Consider the following 20,006-nt stretch of genomic DNA (forward strand, 5'->3'; position numbering starts at 1 on the left):
TTTCCTATTTAGAAATACATTCACTCTACAGAACTCAAAAGCTCCCATGAATTTTAACACAGCAAAACTCAAGAACAAAGCTTCTCCTGTTGTACCTTACAGCATTTTAAGAGCACTACTTCATTAGTGAGGAAAAACAACTATCTAGGTTATCATTTATAGTTCTTTTTCATTTACCTAATTAATAATAATAATAAAAAAAAATCTATCACCTTATAGAGTATAACATATTGTTTCATAAAGATACTTGAGCCAAAGTCCAGTAGGTTATACCACTAGCAATCTTTTTTTTCTTCCCCAAAAGCATGCCTCCAGAAATTCATACTTAAATCAAAAGTTTAAAGTCTTACTATTAACCTAAGTGTATTATTGCCATTATCATTATTTAACTTGGGAAAATTAAATTCTAAGCTGGGGATTTGAAACAGTATTAAGTGGTAAAGTTTTGCCTAATGAATTTCTGAAACAATCAGCAGCATTTAATTCTAATTGCTACTGTGGATTTTGATTCCCCTTGCTCCAGTGAGGTTACATTAACACCAAAAAATGAGTTTATCATGTGCATGTGTGTTTTTAAAAAAAAAAAAACGCATTCGTGAAATATTCTTGAACCATTAGTACCATATCTTTGACACACTAAAAGGTACTGCAGAGCCTACGGCCAAGAACATCGGAAATTTCATCCTGGCAGTACTATCAGCTTCTGAGAACCCTTGAGCTATATTTAAACACAGCAACACTCACTGGATTAGGTGCCCTGCAACCTAGCTGAATCCTCACCATCAAAGAGAGGCACCTACATTCACTATACGTTATAAGAGAAGACTTTAATGCCAGAGAATGACATTTAAAACAGCCAGTGCATTAACTGGGAGCTGCCTACTCAAGCCTGCCAAGGAACTGTCAAAGAAAACAGCATGGTTTAAGTCTTGGTACTCTTGAGTATTAATGGGAACAGGGGCTGAAGCTAAAGTTTTCCTATTGCCAACTTCACAGCCTTTCCAATACCCCATGCCTGCAAGTACCTTAAGTTATTAATTCCATAAACAATAGGAAATCACTTCTCTCCCCTCTTTCTTTTCCCCAACGAATATTTATTTCGGCAGAGCAAAGCAGCTGCAATACAAGCCACATGATTCACGCCCAAGAATTCTGCTAGGAAGGGGGAGATAGATTCAAATGCCATCAGAAGGAAAAATTTACACTTGAGTCTTGCACATCTGCAATGAATAGGTTCCCAATGCTGCCCACTGGAGAAGAGAGGTCCACTACCACCCTCTTCCTTCCTCCCTGTTCATTTGAGGCTTAAAAGTATTTGAGATCCATCAGACAAGACATGGTAGAGTGAGATGGGCAGGTGAACAAGTGTTTTTCTATTCTGAAATTGATTTAATCATGAAACAAAGCCAGCAGTTTGGTCAGAACTGACACATACCAGTAGATCACCTGTGAGAACTCTTGATATTCATACACACATCAAAGGATGCTTGTTGCTTCTAAGTTTTAAGCTCTATCAAATGTGAATAGCACATCCGAGTATCCCAAATTCCACCTGTCAATCTAATCTATTTTTCTAGCCTGTTTCACTAGAAATCAAAATAATTCCTCTTATCACAAACTCTCAGCACCCAAAAATAGTGTTTCAATTATTTATGTAGCTGCCATAAAGACAAAAAATACACTATGCCCATACTTTTTTTCCCCCTATTAAATTGACCACGACTGTAAGAAAAATATTAAAAAAAACCAATCACATATGAATGTGGGGAGACAAGCAAGAAGCTCTCCCTGGGCTCCTGTGGAGCTGGAAAAAGGCATTCCTATATTGCTTCCATAGAATCCTAGAACAGTTTGGGTTGGAAGGGACCTTCAGGATCATCTAGTTCCAAGGTCTGTGCCATGGGCAGGGACACCCTCCACTAGACCAGGTTGCCCAAAGCCCCATCCAACCTGGCCTTGAACACTTCCAGGGATGGGGCATCCACAGCTTCTCTGGGCAACCTGTTCCAGTGCCTCAGCACCCTCACAGGGAAGAATTTCTTCCTAACCTAAATCTACCCTCCTTCACTTTAAAGCTTTCTTCTATGGGAGTCAGCAGTAAAAAGGAAACTCTTTCATACAAAGTACATATGAGTATCTAGCTATAACTTATGGAAGTGATCCAGATATATTGAGGACTTCCTGAGTTAGTCTAAATTTGGTAAAAAACACCCCAAGATCTGGAGGTAAAGGCTGCATACATTCAAACTCTCCTACATTCCAGATACCCTAAACATCTTCCTCAGATTTTAACATGTGATGAATACGGGTGCCGATATGAATGAATCCTTATTCTAAATTTTATTACAGCGTACACATATTATATAGCACTGTATTAAGTTACATGTCTGTGCATGACACAGCTGTCTTACAAAGTCTTTAAAAAAAAAAAAAGTCTTGCTTGCAAAAGCTATTAACTTCTTTCCCCCAAGAACAAGTAACATAACATACTATAGTGGAGGGTCCATTAATCATCTCTGTTGATGTCCTGTCTGAAATTTTGGACATAGTTCCACAGTAGGTAAGTGAGGACCATTCTTAAGTTTTTCTCTGATGATCTGCGTTCTAACCTTTGATACACTAGCAATAAAACCTCACAATTTTAAGCCAAGAGGCAGCAAATAACAAACATGCCTTCACTGTTAAGATCCACAGTTTCCATAGTAGCCAGGCTTTCTGATTTCTACCTTGTTGACAAAAATATCACTGCAAATTCAGGTAATGTGGTCATACTGAATGACATATTTCTGATCAAGAGAGTATAACCACAGGTTATCACCAACACAGTGTTTAAGGTGTGATTGTGAAAATATTTTTAATACAGATATATATAAATATACATATATCAATATCTCCTTTAAAATGTGATGGTTTAAGTTTTAGGATTGTTTCCCCTACACAACTCCCTTGCAGTTTTTTGGTCATTAGGAAATAAGAACTCATCATATTTGGTTTCCCCAAATGGGAGAAGAGTTTCTCTTTGCATCAGGATACAGGCTTCACTAAGCAGATAAAAAAAATGCTATAAGACAGTACTTGTGACAGTTGCATGGTCACTTGATACACAGAAATACAGAAAAATAATTTAAGATTTGATTTTTGAAGTGGTGCAGATCAACCAGTTGGAAGCCTGATATGAATGTGACTCTACAGAAATTCCATCTTTTGGAAAAATAAGTGAATGCTGAGCAGTGAACTGGGCTCCCTTTCATACTGGAGAGGCAATATCAGACAGCCGTGACACACTGACACCATGGGGAAAATGACTGCTAGTAGCACAAAATGTGAGATGATGAAATTTTACTGAGCTGCAATCAAATATTTAGGTGCACAAAAGCAGTCAGACCACAAGAAAACTTAATTGATAGCTCACAGATGCAGACCCCAAATATAGAACAATCTCTTAAAATAAATTTAGTTATGTCCTGTCTCCATCTTGAAGGTATTGAAATTAATGGTAAAAATTTGCTTAGATCTTCATCACAGGGAACAGCTTCTAAAGGACATTTACAGTGCACTATAAGACTTTAAAATATGTTTGTTATCTATAGGATTAACATAGCATTGCTAAATCTCAAATTGGATCTCCATATTCCTAATGCTCATAAAAATTCAAAATACAAGAAAAATTCTATAAAATTCTGTATCTTCAGTTATTTCCAGACATATTCTTTCTTCTAATACACTTAAGATTAAACTAAACAATATTCAAAGCCTTATCCTGAGGTGTTTTAAAAAAAATTCAAGTTCTTTGAACATGAGACAAAAAGCACATGAGCAATTTTAGAAGAGTATAAACAACCACTTGCAAAATAAACAGCTATTTTTCCGAAAATTAAGCTCTTGATAATGTAGGAGTCAGCACAACAACATGATCATTTTCTGAAGCGTAGCACAAACTCAGAAAAATCAGCTATCAGAACTTATACTTAATTAAAAAGGGGTAACTTCAGAGGTCTCAAATATTTATGTAGTGAGACTGGAATTCTGATTTTGACAGTTGTACAAAAGGTCATCATCACACTATGCAACATGCAATAGTTTTTAAAAGCAATCTCTTCCTCTGGATTTCATTTAGTGCAATTATAATTTTGGAAGCTTAGGGGGGGTTGTGGGCTGGAGTTCCTCCACCCCTCTTCTCCCTTTTCCTAGCAACATCTACAAAAGAAAGCTTCAGACTACTGTGCTATGGGTAATTTACAGGCTAAAGTCATTAAAAAAAGATGTTGAAAGACCATCTCTAAACAATGGCACAACAATCTGCTTGAAGAATTTGAAGATGTTTCTGTGCAATCACCATTATGTATTGCTATGTTAGTGTTCTTTTCTATTCTGGTATCAATGAAAAAGTTACATTTTGTTGCTTCAAAGCTCTGGATAAAAACACCAAAGACACTCTTCACTGGAGGCACAGCCTTACATGGGCTGCTCCCTACATAATCAGTCTTGAGACTGTTTACATCATTCTTACCTGTTCATCAACATAATCATCTATTCTTTTCTGGCATTCAAGCCATGCTTCAGCAACTTGACCCATTTCCTGTTCCAGCTGATGATACCTTTGTAGCAAGGTACTATACATATCTTCACTACAGGAATCATGTGTTGTTCCAAGCCTAAAAGTTCAAATAGCACTTGTTATAGAAGAGCTGTTTCACTGAAAAAAAGCACGCTTTAAGTTCTGCCAGCCAACAGAGTATTGTTAAAGTACAGTTTTTGATATACCTAGGTCCACATAGTTGCTTGTATCCCAAAATTGAGTATTTTTAGTCATTTTTCAAAAAATACCCAACAACTACTTGTTCCAATGTTCTGTAACCAACAATAGCAAGAATGTGGGAAGTGCAACATTTCTAGAGCCTCTTTCCCACGAGCAACCAGATGTCAAACCTACTGAGCCGTATTTATTCAAATTTTGTTGCTTCATATATTTATCCTTCCAAATTCTATGGGCTAAATATACACGTTGACTATTTACTGAAGAGCTATATAGTAAAAATAAAGCCAGAAGCTTGTTAATCAGAATTCTTGTGATCAGTGCTAAAAAGATTACTACATGAGTTGGAGTTCCAGCTGGGAAAGTGCTGTAGAATGAGGCAAACGAGATAATTTGGTTGCATGCAGTTATCTACTATCACTTGAGAAGCATCAAGTTCCAAATGTGGTTATGCTGCTCACTGGTGACTGCCTCTGTAAGGAGCCCCAGGAATAGGAAACAGATTTACCTCCCTTTCTACTACTACTTTTTTGTACAGCAAATTCCTTTAAAAATCTAGTAGAACACATCATCACAATTATCCTTAAGTAAATAAGCAAACTCCTGAAATATTTACTTCAGAAATAAATAAAAAGACAAAATTCTATTCAATAATGTGTTTAATGCACATTGAATTGTAATGACCTGTAAATTGACACAAATAAACTGAAGCTTTTCAACATTTCTCCCACTAGGTAATGAAGAGAAAACTGGTTAGTAGTTGACTAGGCACAGAGGTCGCGTGGTAAACAAAATTCAAGCATCTCAAAATTTGATATTTAAGCCCAGTTCCAGTACTTCAGGGAGGTTTGTTATAGATTTCCATTGCAACAGGATGCTAACGCAACTTAAGAACTACAGAGGCCTCCCTGTCATCTAGCAAATAACTGGAGCACTTAATTTTAACATTGCAATTAACTATAACGAAGAGCTGAGCAAAAAGACAGCTCAGTAAGCATTAAGTTACAGCTGTTAGTATGACCTTGCCAATAAATTCAAGTTTGTTTTATCTTGTTGCTTTTGCCCAGAACCTGCAAAACAATCACCTTAGAAGGGTGCATAAGCAGTTCTGCACATCAAAAACTTGGGAAGTCCATGCTTGGTGGAGCACAAACAAACCAGCTGAAAGGGATACAGTGACTTTAGGATACAACACTTCCTCACTATTAGTGCAAACACTGTCAATTCCTGTTACTACATCATGATTTACTATTTTTCTTGAAGCCTGTGTTTCTGGTGCTATGCAATTATGTGAAATTCTGATCCCTACTATACAGAAGTCAAGAATTTGTTCTCATAACTGCTGCTGAGTAGTACTATGCAATGCAAACACTAGTTGTGCACAAAATCATTTTAAAATACGCTCTCAAGTTAGAAGCAGAAGAACACTTTAAAAAATTTGGATTAACGATGCAATGGCATTTACACTTTCAATTTTTATTGTGACTCTTGAGTAAAGGTTAACGTGCTAGTAGTAAATACATTTTCACCCCTCAAGGCAAGTATAAAGCAACAATCTAGGTAATATTTCAGTCCTGTGAACACAGGTGGAATATATTCCTGGATTGCAGTAAAAAAAGGTAATAAAAAGCATCACATACACATAAAATTTAACAAGAATTTCTTACTTTAGAGTAACTGAATCTTCCAAGGCATACCTGTTGACATAGATCCTACTGTATGCCTGCAGATCTTGATCAGGAACCCAGAATTTTTTGGCCAACAGCATGTAACTGAAGCTGTGCATATACCCTGAACAGTGTCTCATCCCATACAGGGAAAACAAAGGGGACAGAAAAGCCCCAGGTATCAGTTAGTTACTTCATTACCAAACCCCAATAAAGCAGCCCATTGAACGTAGGAGGCATATCAGTAGCTGCATGTAATCAAAAGCACCTTATAAGCCAAGAAAGATGTTTAACCTCTAAGAAACCTATCATATAGATACCTTCATCAGGAAGTACTAGTCAGGAAGAGAAAATGATGAGGCCAATGCTCTTTTGTAAAGAAACTCTGGCAACATCTTCTCTACTGCATGCAAATGATTCTCTACTGACCAAATGATCAGAGGACTAGGCTGATCCCTGCTTCTCCATACGAGGCCTCCCTGATGAAATGTTCCTCCATCAATTCCCCGTGGAAGGCAGATTATCCTCCAGAAAGATTTCTCAGGGAAGGTTACCTAACTCTCTTACTTCAAGACCCAGAGAACTCCTGGGAGTCCATGAAAACAGACATAATCTATGTTTACCAAAAGAAAAACAAGACATACACAATATAAACTAGAAACCATGGAACTGGAAACTTGTGCTGAATCTCTCCTTTCAAAAATGCTCATGTGAATCAATCTAGGCAAAACCATAGTTTATCTGAAACACCCTGAAAGCTATCTGGCCAACGCAGATGTACTGGAAAAGAAATTCCTGCAGCAAGAGATTCTGACTTCATCATATGTAAGCCTTGAAGGTAGCTGTCACTACAGTGAAGTTCTACAGAGAAACATCTTCTGTTGCTCAGATTTAATTGCAGTAGCACTCAAGAACAACAGCTAAGTGAAAACAATCCAATGATTTTGTTAAGAAATGACCATAAGCTTCACTAAGACCATTCTCAGCTCTACAGATGAAGGTAATATAAACAGTCTTGAGATAGCCAGGATTGCTGGAGTAAGAGACGCAGAGAAGCCTTGTCAGAAAGCATGGAGATGACCGATAGACACAGCATCAATGACAGTGGTACTGGGAAGTCAAACACAGATTACTGGGAAAAATACGTGACTGAACAACATGCTGTTGAACATAGCAACAGAACTACCTGCCTTGGGGGGGGGGGGGGGGAGGGAAAAAGGCTTTCAATACCAACCTAGTTTCATGTAAACCAATTAGACAAGTTATTCTGAGGGACCTTAGACTTCTTGCTGAGCCCGGTGCCAATTAAGCTTTCTTGCTTTTCTTTCCAGTATTTACTAGCAAAAGGAGAACTCATCAGAAATTTCTTTATTCGTGGTGAGCAACATCTCTTGTGACAGACTTAATCAAACTGCTCTTGTACCATGGAAAAATACCCAAGACAGTATCTTTAAGACACATATGCACAGACCATAAATGTCTCTTCATCAGAAACAAGATTGAGAGGTCAACACGAATCATCCATGAATGTACCTTAAAAAGTGTTTGCACTTAGATAAAGCACTTAGATAAATTCTGCGAATTAATAACTCTTCCCTAAAAAACCCAAACACTTTGCAGGTGCACAAACTACAAGCAGAGCAACCTTGCTAACAAAATATACATCCTAAAGCCCCACGAAATGTAATATGCCATCAGACCTGCAAAGCATGTAGCAAGAGATTTTGTTTCTTTTGCTTCTCCAATGCAAAGATTGCTTAGAACTCCAAATTAAGTTATTTATGCACTGTGGGAAGCATGAAGGCATTGAGGCTTTAATTCACTCGTAGACCTGTAAAGACATTAGTGATGCCTGATGACAACTGAAAACAGTACTATTCAGTCATACCATCAGCATTTTCATAGAATGCTTTCATTTTACTAGGTAACCTACAAGTAAGCAAATGAGGGTAGCAATTCTTCTGACAAGCAAGTTATGACAGCAGCCTGCTCAATCAACAATACTGTTTTCAGGACAGATCAACAAGGGTTTTTACCTATGAAATTGCAGAAGCAGCAAAGATTTTTTTTTGGGGGGGTGTGTGTTAAACACTGCGGTTGCAAACATGGGTTTTGATTTCTCCTTTAGATTACAAAAGAAAAGTTAAACTCTACCTTAGCTGTGACACCAACGTTGGCAAGCTATTCTGCAGGAGTGGCTCGGAAAATACCAGATTTTCAAACAGGTGCTTATTGTGCAATTCCCATGTCACCTGAAATTTCTTCAAATGTTCGTTTTCCTATAAAGAAAAAACAACCAGAAATAAGCCAGGGTTAGGAAAAAAAATAGTTTATATCTGAGGCAAGAATATTTTTTAAAAAATCTAGTTTCCAACCTACAGGCTAGATTATGCAAGCTCAGATCTTACCCAGTTTTAATATCCAGAAACTCAGAATTTAAGTAATTCTTTAATGACTTAAATAATCATAGCTTCATTCCTTGTTTTTTTCTAAATTGTCGTGGATTAGGAAAAAAAGAAAAATCAGCCTATGCCGTTGAAAGCTTCTCTTCATTTCTGCACTTAAAGATGTATTTTATGATCTGAACCAGTTATTCTCAGGTTTTTCTCAAACAATTGCCTATCTCTGATTATTTTTTAGTTCTTTGAACTTATCTAGTAACAGACACATACATGATGGCAAGCTATAATCTTTCTTCAAAACTGACACAACTCAAGTAAACAGTTCTAAGTACAGCTTCTAAAACAGAGTTTTCTAAACGGACAAGAGACCAAGAGCTTACTTCTCTAGTAAGCAGAATGTTTTTTCTATTTGAGGTTATTTAACACCTAGTTGTATATAATTTCAAGGCCTAAAGCTTAAATCTATTATCAAAACATAAGAATCAAAAGACAGGTATAATATTTTTTCCAAGTCAGTAAGTTTTCCCACATACAGGCAGCAGTACGCAGGTTTTCTATACTAGGACTCCCACACACAACAAACTTAAATGCAAGTGTTCTGGCTATCAGATCAGCAAGTAAGCTCTATGCACTATAACCTCAAGTACCTGGAAATACCAGAATATTCTGGAAATTCAAAGTTTTTGTTAACCAGAATGGGTTAAAAACCAAATACATATTTATATCAGACCGAAACACAAGACTACCAGTATTCAAAGAAAGAATAAAGTTTGGAGTTTTATTATTATTTAAGAAGGGTGGGTGGGGGTTTTTTCCAAGTTGCACAAGACACATGTACCTTTTCACTTTGAATGTTACATCTTCAAATTATTTAAAATTTCTATAAATTGCTAATAACTTCTCAAGGGTCAACACTGAGAAAGGTTGATTTCCTAAGCAATTTCCATATTAAGCTGTGAACAAAACAGTCAACATTTATCTACAAAATCTTGTAGATCAGATCACACAGAGTACAATATTTCTCACAAAGAAATACTAAGTAAGTTTTCCCTTCTAGTCTGCTATACCGTGTACTTGAGAACTCTTCTGTACTGACCACAATCTTTCCAGCTTGCTCTCAGTATAATCTGTCATTCCCTGGTGGGGCACAAGACTTTAGTTCCTGTTGTTGAACTTTGCTAGTTAGCTGAATTCCTTTGAAAGGAAGGACAACTGTTCTTAATTTCATTGAGAAATTAGTTTCTCACAGACAAAGGTTCAAAGCATTATATGCCTTTGAATAGCATGCTATGTGCAAAGGTTTTACCTTTAAAAGGAAGGCTCCACTAAGTTTAGAGATCTTGACTGCCTTTTATGTATTTCAGTTGAAAAGATTCCTTCTTCCATAGTGCACTGGTATCTTGAGAGAAAACAACCATGCACGTTGAAAAGACTAGTGACCCTACAGCCTGTACTGAAAGCTGTGACATACTACTCCATTTAATAAAAAGGTTATTTAATAAATCTAAGAAATGTATGACAAGACACAGTATCCTACATTCTCACATTTCAGTTTCTGAATGTCACACCTTAGCAGAAAGAAGTTTTCAGTACTTATTGGGCTGCAGAAGGAAAAGGACATGAAAAGTCTGGGGTATTTTGTGTTTTCTTAAGCTTTGTTTTTTAACAGGAATTTTATTTTACTTTGAATTTTGTGAGAAAAGGGGTGAATTAGGGAGTTCAAGCATCTTCTGTCATCTCATGGCCATTATCTCAATCTCTCATACCTGCTAAGTTTTCATGATCACAACAATAACCAGGGGAAAAAAATATTAAAAGAATATTTTCTGAACAGCTATGCAATTCTGGCACTAATGGGTTCATTATCAGCAGATCTACTTTGAGAAAGCTAACTTTTGTCCTGTAATCCATCCTTTTTTCAGCTGAACATATTTCTAAGTTCCAATGCAAATCGACCTGAAGAGCAATTTTCTCTCAAGCACCCTGTTAGAGACTTGATGACTATTAAAAGCAGCCAATAAACTGGAGATGGCAGTGACTTCAAGTCCATATCTAAGTGATAAAGCTGGGGAAGACAATACACACAACACCAACTACAGAGCACTGACCACAGAAAAAAAGCATCAGATATGTTCAAGTTTCTTAATAGAAAGATCTTGCTGCTTTGCCAATTCAATTTTACTAACAGCCCTACCTCAGTAATGACACTCTGCTTCCTCTCCATTTAAATCCTTCTCACCTGTAGCCATCGTAGTCTTGTTACTGCCTATTCTTTGCCTTTCTTTATATACCTACGCACCTTCAGCTAATTGGCAATAAATCCTAAATTTACCAGTTTATCCACTTTTTTTTTTTAGCTTGCACAAAGTTTACACAAGAAAAGGGATGTACAGGATAAGGACATTAACAAAGGATGCACAGGAAAGGATTACTAACAAAACAGGATGAATAACTTTCTCAGCCCTTAAACAAATAGAATTACACAATTTGTTTACTGTATTACTCACTCACGACAGTTACTCAAGAAGAGATTTTTTTCAAGGCTATTGCTTATTTTCTACCTGACAATATAATCCCAAGTCTAACATCACAATCAGTTGACAAAAAAGCATTTAAGAACGAACAAGAACTTTAGAAATAGTAAATAACATAGCAGATTAATTCCGAGGCAAGAGATCATCTTTTCAAACAGCCATTCTTGCTTATAAGGGAAAAGAAAAATGGAACATTGAAACAATCTAAGTTAGTGCTACTTATAGTTTGTGCCCTTTAAATGTGATTGTCAAGAAACCATTAAAGATTAAGAGAAATGTTTCACACATTTTCAAAGGCATTATCTAAAATTTTTTGTAGATCTGCTTAAAGATTAGTTTCAGGGTAAGTGCCACAAAGAGCATCCCATCCTTTTCTTTACAAAGGGTAATTTTACCAATTCACTGTAAGAGATGCCTAATCTACATTTCTGAAGAATTAAATTTGCATTTTCAGAATACTCCTGTCTCCAAGCATGCACACACAAAACCCCTTACATTTTACAAACTGCAGCAGACACCTGAAAGAGGCCAGAACAGCTCTGCTAGCATCACCCCTAGCAAGTAGAAGCATATAGGTTATTTTTTCAGTCTTACCAGAGTAACTAGAAAGGCGCTGATTGTACACGCTGCCTGACAGAGTGCACTGTATTCTTCAAGTAGGAGTGAGATGAACTGATGTGCCTGTGGTGGCCCTTGTATTGCTAACGTTGATGCAACTTTAGATCCCAGTGACAAGTGTCTGAGCAGACGAACCTTCATTTCAAGCACATATTCTCTAGCTTGCTGTTCCAACCGTTGGTAAAGCTGATATGGATCTCTCTCACAAAGCCTGTATTTTTAGAATATTTGTGACCAAAAACAAATAATAATGCATGTAATCAACAATGTTTACTTTCCTAAAAATATTTACCAGTTACTATCATCGTCATCTAAAAGAAATAACAGCTAGGGTTTACAGAACTACCCTAAATCCAGGAGAACACAGCCCAGATCCCTACTTTTACATTGTGGAATTGTGATCCTGTGTAGCTTTAAGACTAGGATGCTTGCACACCCAAGGAACAAATTAATTTAGGACCTTGATATTTCACTTCAACTTGTGAGCTAAAAGACCTTTACTCAATTTGCATACAACCCTACAGACACTTAAACTCTTCAGACAAGCTTCTTTACAACTTCTCCATGTTCTCATATACAGCCCTAATAAATGTCTCTGGCAGAACAGCCAGACCTAGGCTTGATTAATATCCTATGGAAGGACAGGGCTTTACATCAAGCCATTGAAGGAGCCTGAGGCAGCCAGAACATGCCTAAATACATACTAACCAGACCAGACTCGGTGACTGCTTTGGGGGACCCTTCTGTTGTTGAGCTGAACTGAAAGAAGACGTTTCATACAATTACCAAACTTTCAAGACATTCATTCATGAAACTCCTTCTCACCTTCATTGAGAGTTTCTTACCTCAAGTTGCACATCTTTGTTACAAGGACATTTTTTGTACCTTTTATTGAAGCTGTGCCACTGCATAGCAGGGCCACAAAGAATGTCCTTCAAGGAACATGACTTAAGGCACTCTACTATCATAGTACCTAAGCTGCAATCATTACAAGTGATTGGTGTATTTTTTTTTATTTTTTTAAATCTAGAATAGGGACCAGAATTTGGGACTCATTTGTCCCAGAGAAGCACACTAACATTGAAGCTCCTGAACCATGCTGCCCTCCATGCACTCTGTTCAGCCACTCAGTACCTGCAAGACTTGTCACTGTAAGACACGGCTTCAAAGAGGGTCAGGGCTTCCTGCTAAGGACAGCATACAGCTGGCTAGCTCTGATACTCTCCTGGAAGTGAGAAATGGGTTTGAACCACTTCACACAGAAGAAAACTGAACGTGATGGATGCTTTGAAGCACTTTAGAGTGAAACTGTACTATTTAAAGTCCTGTGCATGGAGTCTAAGCACTTGCCTTGGGTTTTTTTACAGCATAGGGAGGTAGGGAAGAAAAAAGGGATTAGATAAGTACTTAAGAGTTAGATGAATGAAAGTCTGCTGCTATCTAGTCCCTGCTCTTTCCTCATCACTTACAAAATAGAGTACTATCTTATTGCCATAAAGTGCTCCAACATACAATAGGGACAGTACTTGGCACCAATACTTATTTTTAAGTAAGAAGACCAGACAGTCTGTTTCTTGCTAGCTGTGTCTAACAGAACTGAGCATGGAATTAGGAATTTCTGCCTTTTAAACATAGATTTACTTGGCCACAGCATGATCTTTGGCATGGTTTGTTTGAGTTTTTGTTGGTTTGTTTGGTTGGTTTTGTTTGTTTGGTTTGTTTTTACACTGTCAATACCTACATTGACTTGCTTTGTTAAAAAAATGTTGCATGACATTAGCACCACAGACTGGACACCCTGGTGTCTGCTCAAACACAGTATCCTAATTTTATTTCATATTTGGAGACCATAAGGAAACTCAAGTGAAAAATAATCATATTGACATTTAAGGTTTCCTTCTTTGAGATCCTGTTTCTGCCTTTGTATTTTAATAATCTCTCTCAAAACTGAGAAACAGTTCTAGAGAAATCAAAGCTCTTAAGTATGTAATAGTGTGTTCCAATTTCCAAAATTCTTCCATTAAAGAGAAATTGCATAAAAATCAACCACCATTTTAGCTGTGATTCAGTTTTAATTACCTACACACTACGCAACGTCTCAGCATCTTTGATTTCAAAACCTACAATGTATGTTTTGATCACTTAAATAAACAAAGTGTGACTAATAGGGAGGCATACTATATTACTCTTCATTTATACAACTCATGTTCAAACCCAAACACTCAGTTTTTATATAACACAAGTGCAATAAGCTTATTTAATTATATATTAAGGCTGATTCAAGAGTATGGTCATATAAACAGCAATGCTAGATGGCTAGAAACTTTCAAAAGTTTCTTCACCTCATAAGAATTTATCTTCAACTAGAAACTCTGCATAAGAACTATAGCTTGTCAGACCTTAGTATGTTAAGCAGGTACAGAACCAAGGAGAGCAACTATTCCTTGACCGCACTTTCAGTTAGACAGAAACTGAGATGAACCTCCTGGAGCACTATAAGGACAGCCACACTATTCTCAAAAGGAAAAAAACCCAGCAACTGAGGACCTCTCTCATTAAGCACATCTTCAACTTCACACCTAGAAAAGCTACAATTTCAATTTCTGAAATGAAAAAAGTTGTGGGAATCTGCCTCATCTAGTGATCAATGACCAATGTTAACTCTTTTTTTTTTCTTGCCTTCAAAAGTCTTTTCCAGCTGTTACAACTACAGTAAGATGCAAGCACTATTATAACTCAGGTTATAATTATTTCATCTGGGGCAATTCAAATTAAACAGTGTCTTACTAATAATAATCATCTCAAAGTCTTTTGAAGAGTAAGATTTTGGGGACCCTTCCATAATTATACATTAATATTCCTATTGCAAAAAGCAAATTAATTTAATAGCTTCCCATGCATTCAATCTAGCATTGAAATATCCTGCATGAAATAGAATTGACTGTTCTGACTTTTCATTCTAGTGGAGAGGCAATCATTCCAAGCGACCAGACTTACAGACGGTAAATAACATTCTATTAAAAAGCAATATTCCAAACTACTTAAAAACTAATTTTACAAATCCTTTTAGCAATTAATAGATATTTTTCAAAGTGCTATACCTATCCACCAGCTCTTTCATTCCTTCTTTATCTGGTACCAAAGATTGGTCTTGGTCATCTGCCAAAGGGGTCCCAGCTTGGCGATATATACACCGAACCATGTATCTTACTTCTGACCAGTAATTTTGAAGCTGCTGAGGTTCACGTTCAGGCTCTGCTGAATTTTCTCTGCAAATAATGACAAAAATAATTACTCTTTCTTTGTACATCACATAGGTGTATTGAATCCTATTATTCTGAAGATGCTCTTCAGGAAAAACAACATATATCTGAAAATGCCTGAAAAAAAGCATATGCCTAAAATAAAGTATAAAATTGGATAAAAGCAGCCATCCATAAGTTCACATTATTGTCAGATAGCCCGTTTAAAGAGTTTAAGCACACATGAACAAATAAGCTACAGCACTGCTAACAGTCTGACTACAGGCATCATGCTGTTGAGTTTGAATTCAGTTCTTACCTGCGCTCATTACAGGCCTCACAGTTGCATGCTATGTCTGAAGGAGAGGAATTGCTAAGATCTGCAGCAGGCACTGTCTGTGCACCAACAGTTATTCTTCCTCCTCCTACAGATTCCTGCTGTGATCCACTGTTCCCAAGAGGCATGTGCAAAAGGAAATCTTGGCTCTGAAAGGAAAAAAACAAAGGTAGCCTTCAGTTTGTAAGGTAGAAGTCTGAAGTGTTAATAGGTAGGCAGTTATTCATGTGGCAATTCTTCATGCTGTGTGTATTTTGGGAGGACACTCAACCAGGCACAAAGAATTTACCTTCAAAAAGCCTAACAAATGCAAGGCTGAGAAAACCAATGATAGAAATAGTTTTATTTCTAATAACCAAAGCATGTTGGTTATAATTATCACCTTTATGTACTCCAGCATAAACAATGAACTAAGCTAGAGGAAGGCTTGCATCATTCATGACTAATCATGAACTAGTAATATCTCTTCAGTCTCTCTCTGACAGTATGTTTGACTTTCATAGTTCAACAATCTCTTCTAGCACAAAGCATAAAATCTCCTTGTTTATAACAGCCAGACATACTACTTCATTGTAATGGATGGTAGAAAGCTGCTGTCATTGGGAACAGATGCTGTCTCCTGTGCTGCTCAGTCCTGGCAGATGACACAAACCTCTCTCCCAAGGCTACTGGTATTTTGGTGTTTCTCTCTCACCCCTGTGCTTCAGCCCCAGTCCATACCATGATTCCCTCCTGCACCCTCCCCAGGTTGCCACCAGCTTTATGTGGCACCAGGCAGAGATCTCTCTCACATTAGAAGCATGGCTTGAAGGGGTTTTTTTGCGCTTCACCCCAGATCCTGGAGCAGGATGCAGACACAGGTTCAAAACAAACCTGTGTGCATTTGCTGCCAAAAGCAAGACCAGCTACTGCTGATGGTGCAGAGGCAAACCAAGCTAGGTAATGAGAGCAAGAGCAACCTGAACACAGAAGCATCTATAGCAAACCACTTATTCTCTGGCTCACAGCAACTGATAACTCCTAATCCATTTAGTTGCCCTTTTTAAGTCAAGCTTCCCAACTTGGAAAATCCTTTTTGCTGTTTGCTTTTAAAAATTTCTCTTAAAATAAGACAACAGTTGCCTAATTTAAAAAATACTGTCAGTTTTTATTTACCTGGAGTATCCATAACTTCACAAAATGTTTAGGAAACAAGTGCAAGGAAGGCAGGATTTGCAAGACTCTTATTTTCTTTACTAGTTCATTAAACAGATCAAATACATCAAAACTTTTGACTTAACTGAACAATAACGTGCTTCAGTCTTGCTGTACTTTGAACTCTCTAGGATGTATTTACCATCAGACTACCAGTAGAATTCCCTCAGGTGTAATCTCTTTTGATTAATTTGACTAATCCTTGTTAATAGCAAGAATATCAGTAAATACTAGTTGTATACAAGTGCTATACTCCTAAATTTTCCTTACAACAACCTATGTTTAACTTTTAAAATGAGTTTAACAACATATGCTATACAAAGACAATCTTCACACTGATTTGTTTACTGAAATAAAAATCTGTATGTGCCTATGGGCACGCGCACAGTCTATTGGCACTCTACAAAGAGATGTCAGCTGGAATCTATAATGCTTCCAATTATCAGAAGTATGTGGTTTCCCAGATCAGTTGTGAAGATTTGATTCTGCAGTACAGCATCATAGTTTACTTCTAATGGGGTTTTGCTGGACCTGTCAATGAACTTTTTGTAGCTTTCTGCTACACTGAGCACAGCTCTTAAGTGAGGATGAATTCTCATTTGAAAATATATTTTAACATTTAACTTAGAAAATAATCACAACTTGAAATATTAGTACCATGTATTAAATCAGTGTTTGCAGTGCTACAACAAAGAAATTGTTATATGCATACTATGTAAAGTTGTGCTTCTTTATTAAAAAATTACAGGAAAAGACAACAAAACTCAGACACATGCAGGAACGTGGCAGTGCAAGTGTAGTGACTCAAGAAGACTACTAAAAGAACAAGGAAAATTCAGATAGTTTATCTCACAAAGGGAGGAAGTACACGTAGGCAGACAGAATACAAAAAAAGTGTAATGATTAAAGTTGCATTGGTAAAAGAAACAGAATTTAATTAAAGGGTAAAGGACAAAGTATGACATCCAATAAGTTAAAAGGGTAAAAAACCAGCAAGAAATAAATCCAAGCCATGCTCTACTCAAAAATCCAAAACTCAGAATCAGAACTCCTCATTTTTGGAACAACTTGCCTGTTCAGTTTAGCTTATAGGAAAGCCAACTCAAAATCTCCTAAAATACTTTCTAAGCATTTACAGTTTAAGTGGTTCCAAAGCACAACGTAGCATTCAGCCCCTAACGTATCTTCTTAGTCTACTGAATTGAAGTACTTCCACTTACCACAAGAGATTGCTCTATTGTAGCATGCCTTTCTTCCTTTTCGACTGTTCGTCGACAGTCTGGACACACCCACAGTGGAAGATGCAGCATATTGTTTGCTTTTGGAGATGTGGAAAGTGCTGTTTTGCTAGAATTTATTCCGCTCTCTGAAAGCGAAGTATCTTTTCGTTCACTTCTACAAAGAAGACAATGCTCGCCAGTTGTATATGGTGCCCTTTGGCCCAAGCCAAAGGTAAATGGTGTCTAGAAATAAACATTTTGATAGATAACTGGTTATTCACAGAATATGTACCAGTGAAACTTATTCTGAGATTTAGAAAAAAACACACCCATATTTTAATAGCCATCATTAAATGGTGACTATTTGGAGTGTTCCAAGATGAAACACAGCAGTGTTAATATCCATGGCACAATTTTGAATATGAATACAATCCCATTCAAAAAATCATGTTTTCAGGGAGCATGGACTACAGCCTTCCCCTCTAAAATAATTTGGCCTAGATGAAATAATCTAGTAATTAAAATCAAAAAGGGATAGTACAATTCCTTTTACTGTTGTCATTCTTAGAGATAAAAAGGAAAATAAGTGCTCTTTGAAGTTCTGTGTCACCTCCTTTTTCAGTACTAACTGAAACAAAGACACATTCAGGTAAGTTTGTTACAAACCAAAAGCTTAACTCAGTTTTAACAAAACCCATCAGTAGGGTCTTAAAATCCCCTATCAGCTATTGAATAAAGTAGACTAGGTAACTTAAAGAGGACAGAGGCAGTTCAAAACTTACTTTCTTTTCCAAGATGCTACTGGTCATGAGATTATGGTTCAGCCATGAGATGCTGATTATTCACCAAGACTGATACTCAAAAAGATGTCAAGCACCACAAGTCAAACAAAACCCAAATTTACAAAGGATAAGCAAAGTTATAATGAATGGAACAAAACATCTTGTAATGGCAAAATCACAGATTTATCTGATTATATTACAGCTACTAGCTCTGCCTTAATTAGCTACATCTTCTATGTAAGCCTCAAAACAGTTAAATTCTTTCTCAAAGGAATGGCAAAATTTAAATAACTTATTCAAGCATTCCTCTAGATACTGCTCCAATCTCAATCCTAACAAGCATACTGCATAAAGATCCTGTAGGGCTGAATTGCACAAGCACAGGTGAAAAGTTCTTTAGGGCAAAGGACTAGTTGAAGCTATAGCACAATTCACTAACTGTCTTCTTGTCTTCAGAGCATCAACAATCAATTCCCTATTGCTGACATCTGAAAAAAAACTAAAAAACCCAAAACCGAACCCAAAACCCAGTACGGCATTACAAACTCTGTTTGTAATTTTTCTGTTCTTTGCATTTGTAAAACTGACAGACTCAGCAATATGGAAAGAAAAACTAAGAATTCTAGACCAAAAAACCCTGACACATTGAATTCATCCCCACAAGTATCTTCTCATCTTTCAGAAGTTCATGAGAAATTTAAGTTAATAGATTTAACAAGAACAGCTAATCTCTAAATTTACTCACTGATGCCACTTCAGGAATTCACACCTAAGCACCAAGGCAAGAAAAAGAACACAATTTCTCCAGGTGTCTATGGCAGGTTTTCAGAAAACATTCTCATAAGGGAAGACTCGCTCTGCCTCCTGAAAGGCTGGAATGCTCCCCTTATTGGGTCTACGAGCATGAACAGATTTCTCAAGTTAGACATTCCTCTTGGCTGACCTATGCTCAACTGCAGATCTTATTAATGCCCAAAAACTTGCATGCAGGAGGCCATGGCTGCTCATCCCCTTAGCCCTGAAAGTTTCCTTGTTAAAATAAATTTTTTTTGAAGCCAGATTAAGTCTCTGTTGGAATGATGATGACATCTTTATAGCTATTGTGGACAAATCCTTATGAACATCATCTGCAGGACATCCTCCAACAAGTAGAAAAAGCAGTGGACAAAAATATAAAAGGTTAGAAGTTAAGACAACCTGACACTTACTCTTTTGCAAGGTAAGGGTCATGGCAAGCATACCCCAGCCATGCTG

The 20,006-nt window shown here is 37.0% G+C and overlaps 1 protein-coding gene across 3 annotated transcripts in view; it reads right to left on the minus strand.

The window, feature by feature from the left end:
• Window positions 1-20,006, minus strand: part of FAM193A (family with sequence similarity 193 member A) — an 81,827-nt gene that overhangs the window by 28,732 nt on the left and 33,089 nt on the right. For all 3 annotated transcript variants that reach the window (XM_075752646.1, XM_075752644.1, XM_075752645.1), the window contains 6 exons: window positions 17,971-18,213; window positions 15,539-15,705; window positions 15,079-15,246; window positions 11,954-12,188; window positions 8,578-8,702; window positions 4,511-4,655 (listed from right to left, as the gene is read on the minus strand). In XM_075752646.1, the coding sequence (XP_075608761.1) occupies window positions 4,511-4,655; window positions 8,578-8,702; window positions 11,954-12,188; window positions 15,079-15,246; window positions 15,539-15,705; window positions 17,971-18,213 (1,083 nt within the window). The remainder of the gene's footprint in view (window positions 1-4,510; window positions 4,656-8,577; window positions 8,703-11,953; window positions 12,189-15,078; window positions 15,247-15,538; window positions 15,706-17,970; window positions 18,214-20,006) is intronic.

Source organism: Balearica regulorum, chromosome 4, assembly GCF_011004875.1.
Source record: "Balearica regulorum gibbericeps isolate bBalReg1 chromosome 4, bBalReg1.pri, whole genome shotgun sequence".
NCBI lineage: Eukaryota > Metazoa > Chordata > Aves > Gruiformes > Gruidae > Balearica > Balearica regulorum.